Source organism: Tursiops truncatus, chromosome 9 (assembly GCF_011762595.2).
Source record: "Tursiops truncatus isolate mTurTru1 chromosome 9, mTurTru1.mat.Y, whole genome shotgun sequence".
In the NCBI taxonomy this organism is placed as follows: Eukaryota; Metazoa; Chordata; class Mammalia; order Artiodactyla; family Delphinidae; genus Tursiops; species Tursiops truncatus.
In genome coordinates this window covers 29,792,134-29,806,263 of record NC_047042.1, presented here as the reverse complement: position 1 = coordinate 29,806,263, position 14,130 = coordinate 29,792,134, and the positions used below count along the sequence as shown (strand labels likewise).

Genomic DNA, 14,130 nt, shown 5'->3' with positions numbered 1-14,130 from the left:
CTTTTTCATAGAGACACAAACATGACCTATTTAAACAACTATAAGGCTATGGGATTCCATAGGCACCTTTTGTATCTAGTTGTAGTCAGAATACTCTCCTTTATGTGACCTAAATCCTTCATGCTTGACCAGACACTGAGTTCAGCATTTGCTGAGAACCTGATGTGTGCCAGGCATTGGGCTGTTTCTAGGGATATAAAGACATAGTCTTCACCTTAAAAACAAACAAAGAAGCAGAGTCATGTAAACAAACAGGGTGGGGGGATCACAAAACAAGCTAAGCTATGAAATAGAAGAAGTCCGCAGAGGGAACAGTGGTGAAAGAAAAGGGGAGTAGTTACTTCAGTTTTGTGAGCTGGGAACACGTCACAGAAAAGGCATCGCTGGGCAGGATTCTGGGGTGAGGAGACCAGGCCCACGTCCTCAGGTTAATCATGGCGCCTTGTGTTGGTGAGGACACTTACCCATCCCTTCATGGGTCTTGTCTCATGTGACCCCCAACATCATGCCGGAGTGGAACTGGACTTGAATTCTAGGGCATTTTGTGCCCAGATCCTGCTTCTGCCCACTCTGCCGAGGCTGGAATAGAGATGGGCTGGTCACACCATGAAGATTGTTTCTTGGGTGAAGGACTCATACTCAGCTTATGCTGTGTAGTCAATGGACAGAGTTAACATTTGATAACATCCTGTCCAACCCCCTAGTAGTTCGCTGTAGCCTGGTCACTCTCTGCACCTAGCTTGCAAGCTCCTGGAGGGTGATGCCAGGCCTTCTCTATGTCCATAAACTCCAGTGACGGTAGTGTTGTCACCTTTTTGTCCTGACATGTATGTGTTCTAGGATGAAACTGTGCCGCCGGTGTCTTTTATGAAGATCCTGAAACTGAATAAAACAGAATGGCCCTACTTTGTGGTGGGAACTCTGTGTGCTGTTGCCAACGGGGCGCTTCAGCCGGCTTTCTCGGTCATCTTCTCAGAGATTATAGAGGTGAGGCTGAAAACACCACGGGACAGCTTGAGGATGAAGTGATGAAATCACTTCACCGTTACATCAGTTCTCATGCCAACCTGGTCCATTTTGCAGTAAAGCAGCCTCACATTAAACTAAGCCCGAGGTTTTAATTCCCTTTGGAGGAAAGCTGTGAGGCAAAAGAAAAAACAGGCAAGTTATGCTATCGATGAAATTAGAAACTGTAAATTCCCTGCAGAAGGCATTCTGATTCACTCTCTTCATTTGGATGAACTGGTGTCAGGCAGTGATCCCCATCCCGTTTGTGGAGAGGAGATGCATGTCTCACTGGATGGCTGGGTGGTGGGGCAGGGGAAGAGTTCGTGTCTCAAGTGTTCAAGAGGCTAGGCTCTGGGGGCAGACTGGCCTCACCACTTAATCGCTGTGCAAATCGGGCAAATGCTTTCCCTTGCTGTACCTCAGTTTCTTCATCTGCAAAATAAACCTACCTCCTAGGATGGCTGAGGATTAAGAGATGATTTAGGTAACTATTTAAGAGTGTCTGCCTCGAAGTAAGGATTCAAAAAGTTGCTACATCACTGTTTAGCAATTGTAGCAATGTTGAGCATTGTTTCGCAATGGCTACATCATTGTTTAGCAATTCTTACAAGGCTTGGGGAGGCTAAGAAGGAAAACCTACACTATCCAGTAGTTAAATTCATTGGGGGATATTTATCAGAAGGGATCAGAAATATCTAAGGCTCCATAAAGTCCAACATTTATATTTTATAACCTTAGTCTCTAATGTTATTGGAGAGACTTTTTTGCTAAAGATGAATTATTCTCCATCACATTACGACTTTATTCTGCTGTTCTTCAGCTTTTTTTCTATCTTTATGTTTTGAGCTTCATATAATGTATTATCCTTCAAAGTTTTGTTTTATTTTATTTCTTAATTAATTTTTATTGGAGTATAGTTGCTAAGAGTTTATTATGCTTGTGACTTTGAACGTTGGTTTAAGACCACAAGCTAAAAAATAGCTTAGGAAGAACCCTCCAGCTGTTCTTACATTACAAAATAAGGCAATCCCTGGCTCTCCTGCAATCCAAGAGCTGTGTGGATTGTATTTATATTTGGGGGCATCTCCTTTGTGTCAAATGCTGGTCTTGGAGATCAAGCAGGAAACAAAATAAACTAAGTTCTGCCCTCAAACAGTTTACCTTCTATTGGGACAGACACAGAACACAACCAAAAAGCAAATATGTAATGTGTCACAGCATAGCAAGCATTTTAAAAGCAGGGTCTGGCAGTACAGGGGCTGGAGCTGGAGGTGCTGTTTCATGCGGGCGGGTCAGGAGAGGCCTGTCGGGGCAGAGGCCCCGTGGAGTGGAGGGTGGTGAGCAGGTAGGGGTCAGGGAGGAGTTCAGGCAGAGGGAACAGCAAATGCAGAGGAAGAGGCACAAACACGAAAATGTGCAGCCACACACAGTCCGTAGGCAGTGTTTCAGCCCATGTTAATAACCGCAAACAGTAAGTCTGCTACATGCGAACTTTCCAGTTGTGAACGCGCGTGCCAGCCCGTGTGCCAGCTGTTGTACCGTACTACTGTACTTTTCAAGGTACTGTACTGTAAGATTGTACTGTTTTCTTTTTCTTTTTTTCTTTTTTTTTTTGTGGTACGCGGGGCTCTCACTGTTGTGGCCTCTCCCGCTGCGGAGCACAGGCTCCGGATGCAGAGGCTCAGCGGCCGTGGCTCACGGGCCCAGCCGCTCCGCGGCATGTGGGATCTTCCCGGACTGGGGCATGAACCCGTGTCCCCTGCATCGGCAGGCGGACTCTCAACCACTGCGCCACCAGGGAAGACCTGTTTTCTTTATTTTTTGTGTTTGTTTTTTATGTACGTATTATTTGTGTGAAAAGTATTATAAACCTAATACAGTACAGCACTATTGATATATACCCGATTGTGTTAGTGGGGTACCTAGGCTAACTCTGTTGGACTTACGAACAAATTGGACTTACAAACGCACTCTCAGAACGGAACTCGTATTGTATTCCTCCGATTCACAGAGACAGGAAGTAGAATGGTGGCTCCCAAATGGCTGGGGGGAGGGTCATGGGAGTTACTGTTTAATGAGTACAGAATTTCAGTTGTGGATGATGAAAGAATTCTGGAGATGGATGGCAGTGAAGGTGGCACAACACTGTCAGTACACTTAATGCCACTGACTAGTATACTTAAAATCTACCGTTCAGCCATTTTTATGTTACGTATATTTTACCGCAGTTAAAAAAAACACGTATTCAAAACCTAGTTTTTAAAATGTGGTGCTCAAGCCATTGTTGATGGGAGGAATAAACAAAGATCATGTAATCCAAGTGGGTGTTTTAAATGTTCTTTTGTAGATTTTTGGACCAGGGGACGATGAAGTGAAGCAGCAGAAATGCAACATGTTCTCATTGCTCTTTTTAGGTCTGGGAATTATTTCTTTTTTTACTTTCTTCCTTCAGGTAGGTACCTATGATTTGATATTCTCATAGAGTCTATATTCAGTTAGAAAATATAGATTAATTACCTATTAACTAGATTTTTGTTAATTATCTGTTAATATAAATAATTGATTAATCAAAATCCAATAAAAGAAACAGGTGATCAGAACCTTAGCTTTGATTTGGAACTTCCAAATCTTAGACTGAAATGAATTGCAGACACAGTTGGCACAAGGTTCTTTGAGAGGGCAGTGTCCTAAGCAGGGGGAATTGTGACTTCCCTGTGTGCTAAATTACGTCATGTTACAGGTTGGCCCTCAGCAAACATTCATTACCAAAGACAAAAGAGACTTGAATTCACAGGACAACATAAGTCCCAGTTAAACTCAACTAGTCATAAACTGGAAAAAAATCAGTACAATAGCATTCTCTCTCTCTCTTTTTTTTTTTTATAAATTTATTTATTTTATTTTTGGCTGTGTTGGGTCTCCGTTGCTGTACACAGGCTTTCTCTAGTTGCGGCGAGTAGGGGCTACTCTTCGTGTGGTGCACGGACTTCTCATTGCAGTGGCTTCTCTTGTTGTGGAGCACGGGATCTAGGCACGCAGGCTTCAGTAGTTGTGGCTCGCGGGCTTCAGTAGTTGTGGCACATGGGCTTAGCTGTTCTGCGGCGTGTGAGATCTTCCCGGACCAGGGATCAAACCCATGTCCCCTGCACTGGCAGGCGGCTTCTTAACCACTGCACCACCAGGGAAGCCCAGCATTCTCTTTTTGTTACTCTTCATATAATATCAAGTAACTTCTCTGATATTTTCTTCCTTACTTGATGAACTGTTTGAAAGAATGCACATTATATTGCATTTAGATATTGTAGACCTGGACAAAATGAACTAGTATACTTCCCTCTGGTTGTGCTTGTCTACCTAGACTTTTACCAAATTTCTTTTGTCTCTTTAACTCAGTGCCTTTCCAGTACACACAGGCCTTTCTAGTACAATCCATTAAGGCCACAGAATATTTCCTAGTCATGCCCAGTGTGCTTCTCTTTGATTATTGTTGAGCCAGTGGTAAAAGTAAACCTAGCTTTTTATTTAGAAATTAGAGCCTTGCTCGTAGCAACTCCATGTCCAATGCAGCCGCAAGCCCTGGTGTGTTAGGGAGTAGAGCCTACATATGCTGCACCAACAGTGGGCTGATGGACGGAACTATGGAGCCCTCACGGGCCTTGAGCGATCTGCCAGCAAAGGCGGGAGGAGACCAGGGCAGTCTAGGCCTGGAGCCCTGGGGCGGACTCACCCTGAGCACTGACCACCGATCCTCTTGGTTTAGTGAAGACCTTGGATGCATCCTCCCCAGAGAGCACCCCACGTGCCCACCCCAACACTCAGCGTGGCTGGAGGCTCACACCCATGCCAGTGCCTGGGGAGCAAACCCAGCTCTGGACATCTGGTCGGGTCTCCAGTTTGAACAGGATATAATTAGAAAGAGGGAAAGTGTCTGGCAAGGATGCTGGGGGAGGAGTAGCCTAATTGTTCGCTAATCTGAGAGCAGGTGGAGATGTGACGGGGAAGCAGCAAACTCATCTGGAGCTTGATACTCCAGACATCCTCCCTCCGCTACACTACAGGAGCCAAAACGCATCCCTGCATAGAATTTTGTTACTTCTGTTGGAGAGTGATTTGCTTAAAGCATTAGGAACACACTGAACGTTGTAATTAAGTACAGTATTCTTCTCACTGAGATGTTGTCCTTGAGAGTTTTGAAAAGGAAGTCTATTTAGAATGCTTCAGAAGCCAGAACTAGATACTTCTAAGGGTTTTGGTTTTAGGATTCTATTGTATACCAATGATTTAGAAGTATATGAATTAAAATTTTTTTATGGAAGTATAGTTGATTTACAATGTGTTAATTTGTGCTGTACAGCAAAGTGATTTGGTTATACATATATAAACATTCTTTTTTTAATATTCCTTTCCATTATGGTTTATCATAGGATACTGAATATAGTTCTCTGTGCTGTACAGTAGGTCCTTGCTGTTTATCCATTCCATATATAATAGCTTACATCTAGCAGTACATGAACTTTAAGTTAGGACTTTGAATTAGTATCTGGTCATAGACTTTGTTATTTGAATAGTTGATTCATAAATAAATATTATAGAAATCCATGCGAATACACCCATTTGTGTCAGAACGCTTGTGATCATCAAAAGGGACAAAAGCCTTTCTTCTCGCCCAGGGCTTCACATTTGGGAAGGCTGGCGAGATCCTCACCACAAGGCTGCGGTCCATGGCTTTTAAAGCAATGCTGAGACAGGTAGGTGTGTGCTCGGGAGCCGTTCTTTCCTTTCAAGCCTCTTCCTGTTCTGGCTGGCATGCTGCCCTGCGTGTTGTGTGTCCCAGGTGTTCATGCAAGGACTGGTCAGGGCCCAGCTAATTGTCCTGGTCCTTCAGTATCCAAAGAACTCTCAGGGTTTTCGTGGGAGTAGGCTGAATTTAGGTCACTTTGGGGGCTAATTTTGCAACTATCTCTATCCATGTGGATACTATCATTTCAAGGACCTGTATCTGTTTTCTGGATTCTACGCAGGCCCTGGTGAGTCATTTGAGACTCCAGGATGCCTTTCCACAAAGGAGAGGGTGGTTGGCAGTGTTCCTGTCCCACGATTGACCATACTAACTATAGGTTTTACCAAATGTTGGTAATTGAGTTTGTTAGAGCTCTGCTTTCACGTTAATTCACTTGTTAATTCACTCAGTCATTACCCACTAGGTACCAGACAGTGTGCTAATAGCTGGGCCTATAAAATGCCTTATCTGCCCTCTTGGGAAGGTCACAGCCCAGTGTAGGACATGTGGGAAAATGTGCAAACATGAATTCTCTATTTTTATAGAGAAGGCTTAAGAGAGGGCCGGAATATTGTCCAACCAATTGATAGGAATCGATGACATTCCTGTTCACAAAAGGGCACAGAGCAGGTATCATATTTTGTGCAAGTCTGAATTTGCAGACCTCTTTCAGTGTCTTTTAAACTGTTGCTATGGAGGAAAAATTACTTTATATGAAGCTTAAAGATGCTGTGGATGAGTGGCTTATAATTAAAATCATATCTAAGATAGACTCTTTTAATCCTTGCTTCAAACAAAACAAAACAAAAACGTGGTGAGAAACCAGGGCTGATGATCTCATGCCTAGAATTTGCAAGAAAGAGCCGTGTCCAGCACAACTCCACCGTGTCCAGCACAACTCCTTTGTGAGAGACACCACCCCATCAGGATACTACGGAAGTATCCGTAGTACAAGTTGTGAGGACTGGGTGATGGACCCACCCACGGGCTCGGGCTCCGGGGAAGCTGGCAGCGAGCACAGCTGCAATCTGGATAAGCCCCGCCCCGGTCAGTGTGCTTTCCCAGCACAGCAGAGCCCGATGCAGGTGGGGGTGGAGATTGCATCCTGGTGGGGCTCCGAGGTGTATGCTCGAGGCAGGGACTAGAGCTCCCCACTGCATGGGAGGTCTCCCCTCAACTCCAACACCCAAGTTAAGTGTGGATATTTCCTCAGCATTGAATGTTTGGGATGTTTCATCTGATTTTCTCTGCTTGTTTTAATTTGGAATGAATTTAAAGGTGTATTTTGTGCCATAGGACATGAGCTGGTTTGATGATCATAAAAACAGTACTGGTGCACTTTCTACGAGACTTGCGATAGATGCCTCCCAAGTCCAAGGGGTATGTAGACTGCACTCTACTACTGTTTTTCTTTAACATGGTTTGGAATAAACATATGGCATAGCTGCGACCTTTAAGCTGCCTTCAGCTGCAAATAACAGAAAAGTCAAACTGGCCTAAACATTAAAGAGGAGGGTTGGACTGCAGGGCTCACAAGTGGCCCGAAGGACTCAGGTGCCTTCTGTCTGTTGGCTCTGAGTGGCTTTCAGTCCTCAGGGTTGGCTTCACCCTGAGGCTTGTTCCCTCGTGGCCACAGGGTGGCTGCCAGGAGCAACCATAGCTACAAGCTTCCTTGTTTCCCATCCAGCGAAAGAGAGCGCACACCTAGGCCTCGACTGCCAAACACCCTTCTCTTACATCTAATTGAGACTAATTTGGGTCACATGCCCAACCCTAACCAATAACTGGCTCCAGGGAGTGCGGCCGTCTTCCTGGCTTCCCTCCCCAGCTCTGGAGCTGAGGTCTGTTACCTGGGAACTCACTGCTTCTCCATAGCGCAGGAGAGCAGCAAGTCCCCTGCAGTGTCCCTGTGAGGGCCCTCGTTTTCTCACTGGTGCAAACAGGACTTCATCTTTATGCATGCTTTACGGGGGGATGGTCTCCTAGGGTCTGTACCCTGGGTAACAGATGGTCTCTTGGGGCTCGTGAATCTCCCTCTTACACATTTGAAGCGAACAGGCTTTAAAATGGCCAGAGTGCCCGGGGTGTGTTTCCTCTTTGAATGTTGCCTTCATGACAAAGTGTGCGCCCCACAGCCTCTCCCCAGAGCAGAGCAGCTGATGACTTGCTTCAGCAGTGCTGAATCCTATGGGCAGGAGCGGAAGGAGAGCTGAAAAGCACGAGGAAAAACCTGCAGAGCCTCCCAGGTTACCCACAGGTGTCTTGGGTTTATTGTAACAAAAGGGAGCAAATGTTAGTACAGGCACAGATCCCTCTCTCGTGTTAGAACAGGCACAGATCCCTCTCTCGTGGTTCTGACCGGGAAGCTGAAGGCTGCAGCTCATGGATTTGCACTTAAAATACAGCTGCCTCTCTTCTTTTGCTCTTCCAGGCCACTGGGACCAGGTTGGCTTTAATTGCACAGAACACAGCTAACCTTGGAACTGGTATCATCATAGCATTTGTCTACGGTTGGCAATTAACCCTTTTGATGTTATCGGTTGTTCCAATTATTGCTGTATCAGGAATTGTTGAAATGAAATTGCTGGCTGGAAATGCCAAAAGAGATAAAAAAGAACTGGAAACTGTTGGAAAGGTGGGTCAAATACGGCTTCAGTTGGTATTAAGTATGGTTTTTAGACATGGGTTTTATTTGATTGATTTATTACAACATGCATGTTTTAATGATGTTAGTGCTTCCTACAACTAATCATGGTCAACGCTGTGTATGAAATATTTTACTGTGTCAATGCCTAGAACTTGAAAATGGGATAATTAATGTAAAGCTTTTATCCTATAGAAGGTGTTATATTCAGAAAATTTCTGAATTTTCAAAGTTCATTTTACCTTTTACTTTGTATACCGATGCCATTATTAGGACAAAAGTTACCCCTGTTTTACAGATGAAGAGTCCTTAAGGCAGAGAATTATAAGTGTATTGTTCAAAGTAGGACATTTGCCAGTACTTAAAAGACAGTCCTGTTCTTGGCTGTGATTTCTATAGTTAATTAAGCTAGGCAGCCACCAGAGGACAGTAATGCTCTGATTTCTGGTTCTAATTATAATGGCAATTGGGCACACACTTAATGTTGTGCCAATTATTGTTCTAAGTATTTATATGTACCAACTCATCCTCACAATAATCCTATGAGGCAAATACTAATGTTACACCAGTTTTACAAATGTGGAACCTGAGAATGAAACAAGTTAAAGGCATGGCTGGGATTCAAGTCCTGGTCTAATTTCAAAGTTCTTTACTATATTACCTCTTCATATGGGTTTAACTGTGTCTAGATATGCATATAAACATTTTATTTACACGTACATGTATTTAAATGTTTAAATGTAGATAACAGCCGGGAATTTTTTTACCCTTATTTATGTAAATATTATACTATATTGAAACATTAGGAGGTGAAGCAGACGGTGTATATAAATTGTGATAGTTTCTATAGCACAACACTTGCAAAGCCCTTTCACAGACAATACTGCATAGGCCTTAATACAATTACGGTTACGCAAGGTGGGACAGATAGTATGTCTCGCTCATGGGTTAGAAAGCAGTTAGCATGATTCCCACACCTAAGCTCTCGGGTACCCAGAGTCCCTGAAGATCCTCTTGGCTGCTGGCTGTGGGTACTTCAGGGCAGTGGTCCCCAACCTTTTTGGCACCAGGGACTGGTTTCGTGGAAGACACTTCTTCCACGGAGAGGGACTGGGGGGCTGGGTAGTTCAGGCAGTAATGCGAGCGATGGGGAGAGGCAGATGGAGCTTCGCTCCGCTTTCCTTCCACTCATCTCCTGCTGTGCGGCCTGGTTCCTAACAGGCCATGGAGCGGTACTGGTCTGCGGCCCGGGGGTTGGGGACCCCTGCTTTAGGGCATCATTTCCTTGATTTCTGCTTGTCACAACTAACTACTGAAAAAACACCCTGTAGTGTTCGTTTCCTTTCTCCTCCAGAACCCTACCGCTTTTCACATTTCAGAAGGGAGATTGTCAGCAGGTAGAATGAAGATCAATTTTTCTTAGACTAGTCACATGAAAGAAAACATCTTGAGTCTAGTTAAGATAATAGAATCTTACTTCTATTAAAAATGGCTAATGACGCTGAACGTTGCCAGAGTTTTGGCAGGAGTAGGGCAGTTAGAACGGAGCAGCTTGGCAGACAAAACACCACCTTAGACCTTCCATCCTGGCCTTGCGGCCGCTCAGTATATCATACTGGAGAAGACCCCCCACTTCTCTGGTCTTCACTTTCCACTTCTGTAACGTGAGAAATTGTACCAGATGATGTCCCGGGTTCCTTTCAGCTAATACATTGTCGTTCCAGGGATCAGAGAATTAATAACTCAGACTGATCAGTCTGAAATATTTTTAGTAACTACTTTAACCTGATAAGGGTTTGGGTTTTTTTAAATGAGAGATTGGAAATTTTAAATGTTAATTATCAGCAATTCAATCACAGTTCAATTTTGTTTACTCAGTAAACTCCTGATTAACCCAAAATGAGGGTTAGAAAGGTCTTGGATACCACCCTCCCCCACAACATCACTGTTTTCTCAAAAAAAAAAAAAAGTTCTCATTGACCTGGGTGCAGATTAATCACGGTTCAAGAGCATGGGGATTTGGGTAACTTCCCATTTTCATTTTCCGGAAAAGGCTTAGTAATGAGGGTGTGATTGCTGGGCTGGGAGGAGGGGAGGGAGGCTGCAGATTCACCCTCTTGACTCAGGTCCTGCCTGATGACTGAGATTAGGGGCCTGCTGAGCCAGAATTAACCCTCAAAGCACTTAAACCGTGATCAAAAAATCAAGAGTTGAGTGTAAAGTCCTAACAACTAGTTTCTCCATGTGTAAATTACAAAGCAGGGGAAGCAGAAGAGCATAATGGGTTAAGAACATGGACTTGGCATCAGATAGATAGCCTTATAGGGATCCTATTATCCTGCCTACTTATTAACTCTAGAGTCTTAGGCAAGTCACTTCACTTCTCTGTGCCTCGGGTCCTCACCTGTGCAAACAGGAATAAGAACATGAACCTCACAGTGTTGTCAAATGAGGTAATACCTGGCACAGAGTAAAAGCCAATAAGTACTCTCTAGTCTGGCTATAATTACTGTTAGATGTTTCTTTTATAATAAAGATAGGAGGCTTTCCTGGTGGCGCAGTGGTTAAGAATCCACCTGCCAATGCAGGGGACGTGGGTTCGAGCCCTGGTCCAGGAAGATTCCACATGCCGCAGAGCAACTAAACCCGTGTGCCACAACTACTGACCCTGTGCTCTAGAGCCCGCGAGCCTCAACTACTGAGCCCGTGTGCCACAACTACTGAAGCCCGCGCGCCTAGAGCCCGTGTTCCGCAACAAGAGAAGCCACTGCAATGAAAAGCCCGCGCACCGCAACGAAGAGTAGCCCCCGCTCGCCGCAACTAGAGAAAAGCCTGCGTGCAGCAACAAAGACCGAACGCAGCCATAAATTAAAAAAAAAAAAAAAAAAAGATTGCCAGTTTTTTCATGGAGCTTGTCTTGAAGAACACATTATGCCTTTGCTTTCCAAATTTTAAAGGAATTGAAAACCTGTCAACACAACCTTCGGGCTTCTTTTGACAGAACCCTAAGGCTCATATATATATTTTTATTATCTCAGAAGTAAAAGCCCCACTTCTAACCATGATCTGTTCTACATTACAGATTGCAACAGAGGCAATAGAAAATATTAGGACAGTTGTGTCCTTGACCCAGGAAAGAAAATTTGAATCAATGTATGTTGAAAAATTGTATGGAGCTTACAGGTAATGAGCATATGATTGTTATTAAGAACCTAGTGTTTTCCTAGGCTGAATTATTGATTCCAATTTTTGTTCCTGCTGCAAACAATGATATGATTGTAAGGATGACATTTTTTTCAATAATTATCTCAGTGAAAATAAGTAACTTTTTGATGCAACTGGACCACAGGGTTGGGTTTTTACATCTCTTATAAAAAACAGTAAGATTGGGTCTCTAAGAGCTAAAAGGTACAGAGGGCTGCACAAGTATTTGTTCACCACTGCAGGCGACATAAACAACCCATCTGGTGATTCAGGATGAACATTCTTCTAGGGAATTGCTCAAACCTTTATTTTCTTTGCGTTGTGTAGACTGAACCAAAGATGAGATTTGTTGTTGGGTGAAAGTGTTTCCTTTGTTCTCTGGGTGAGGACCAGATCTGTCCTAATCTGAAAACAAAGACACAGAGCCTATTGCATTGGTTTATACTTGAGCAATTCGACAAACCTCCAGCACCTGTTTACCGCTTGTGTTCAACCAGGGCCTGTCCTTATAAATGAATATGTTTTAACACTAACAAAATTGAACACAATTTGAATCACAACTTTGTAGACTAGACCAATGGTTTTGAACACTTACATATTTGAACAGGGATAACTGAATTTCTCAGTGTATTCACCTTCCTAGTTATGTATACTTCATGCAGCTATTACATTTTTCTGGTCATTTGATGTCTGACATATATCTGTCAGTAGCAGTGTAAATTGTTCAGTAACATTAAGTATTGTAACACCATGCTCACAGCACAGGAGTTAAACTATCCAGATCAGTAATACTTAAAATTTTTCCTCTTGCCAAGTGCCTACCTTCTAATCTGAAAATAAATAAATTAATGTTCTTCTGGAGGATTTAGAATAATAAAGTCAAATAAAGTAGCTAGGGCTTCCCTGGTGGCGCAGTGGTTGAGAGTCCGCCTGCCGAGGCAGGGGACACGGGTTCGTGCCCCGGTCCAGGAGGATCCCACGTGCCGCGGAGCGGCTGGGCCCGTGAGCCATGGCTGCTGGGCCTGCGCGTCCGGAGCCTGTGCTCCGCAACGGGAGAGGCCACGGCAGTGAGAGGCCCGCGTACTGCAAAAAAGAAAAAAAAAAAAGTGGCTAAACTAATAGAGGATGGCAAGAGGTCTAATTAGAAATGGTTCAAAACAAATTATGTTGGGGATGGTGGGATCTAGCTCCAGGAAGAACTTCTGATGTGGGTCTAGATAAACCTCAGTGACCCTACTTTTCCGAACCTGAAATGTGAACTTTGATATGAGAGACTATAACTCATCACAGAAGACAAGACAATAATATTAGACAACTGAATTTAGACAATTCAAACTTTAGTCCTAACTGTGAAATCCTTTATTTTTGATAACAATCATGTTTGAGTTCCCAGATATTCCTGTGTAATAATAACAGCAACTATCATTTGAGCAACCGCTATGAGCTAGGTACTGTGCTAGACGTTTGTACTGTCTATTTAGATCTCAAAACAATTTTGTATCATACTCGTTATCCCCCTCTTACAAGTCAGAAAACTGATGCGTAGAGAGGTTAAGTCACTTAAATTAATTATAACTGGGGGCAGAATTTAAACACAGGTTGACTAGACTTAGCAGCTGTGCTCTTTGTACAAGCCAGTGCTAAGCGAGGTTGAAGATAATGGTTACAGATATACTGATTTGCTTTTCAGGAATTCTGTGCGGAAAGCACACATCTATGGAATTACTTTTAGTATTTCACAAGCATTTATGTATTTTTCCCATGCCGGTTGTTTTCGGTTTGGTGCCTATCTCATTGTGAATGGACATATGCACTTCAGAGACGTTATTCTGTAAGTAACTTTTAATTTACTGAGATTATTCCATAATAAAGTTTCAATAGGTCTATGCAAAGGTTTGGAATAGACCGAAAAACTAAGTTGTTTTATGATGAAGTCATCCAGAGAGTTGAATCTACCCCAGAAATCGAACGTTGTCGGTACTCCAAGGACAGTTTCATTATCCGCGTGGACTAAAATCAACCAAGCTCATGAAAATGACCATAAACCAGAATTTCAGTAATACATAGAAGGACAGGAGGACAGCAAATGTTCTCAGTGCAGAGATAAATCATAATTAGAAAACTGCTGGCGACCATGGACCCAAAACGGGTTATAATAGCTTACTATTTACGGGCAACCAAAGATGGCCTTGACAGTGGGATGGGAACACTTGACTGAAGTCTGGTAAACACTCTGTTCCCTAACCAGCCCTGGGATGACCCTGCCAACTTTTGCCTCTTAGCCTTCTCTATTTTCTTGGTTTCCAAGGCTAACCAATGGTCTTTCAAAATATGCTAAATACATTCAATTAGATTGCAGTCTAGTCTTGCCAAAGGGAAGCCATGCTTTTAAGATCACTTTGGCATATTTCTGCTCTGATGGGATGATTTTTAAAAAGTAGCAAACAACTTAAAAAAAAAAACAAAACCCAGGGTCAAGACGGACAGAGTGAAA

At 43.4% G+C, this 14,130-nt stretch overlaps 2 protein-coding genes across 8 annotated transcripts in view; one reads left to right on the top strand and one right to left on the bottom strand.

The window, feature by feature from the left end:
* ABCB4 (ATP binding cassette subfamily B member 4) overlaps positions 1-14,130 on the top strand; it is a 75,161-nt gene that overhangs the window by 44,159 nt on the left and 16,872 nt on the right. For all 7 annotated transcript variants that reach the window (XM_073809614.1, XM_073809615.1, XM_073809612.1 and 4 more), the window contains 7 exons: positions 841-987; positions 3,356-3,460; positions 5,679-5,756; positions 7,085-7,168; positions 8,220-8,423; positions 11,515-11,615; positions 13,327-13,467. In XM_073809614.1, coding sequence (XP_073665715.1) covers positions 841-987; positions 3,356-3,460; positions 5,679-5,756; positions 7,085-7,168; positions 8,220-8,423; positions 11,515-11,615; positions 13,327-13,467 — 860 coding nt within the window. The remainder of the gene's footprint in view (positions 1-840; positions 988-3,355; positions 3,461-5,678; positions 5,757-7,084; positions 7,169-8,219; positions 8,424-11,514; positions 11,616-13,326; positions 13,468-14,130) is intronic.
* Positions 3,912-14,130, bottom strand: part of CROT (carnitine O-octanoyltransferase) — a 93,574-nt gene continuing 83,355 nt past the window's right edge. The window contains exon 18 of the mRNA XM_033862957.2: positions 3,912-4,270. Within this exon, the coding sequence (XP_033718848.1) occupies positions 4,231-4,270 (40 nt within the window). The 3' untranslated portion in view covers positions 3,912-4,230. The remainder of the gene's footprint in view (positions 4,271-14,130) is intronic.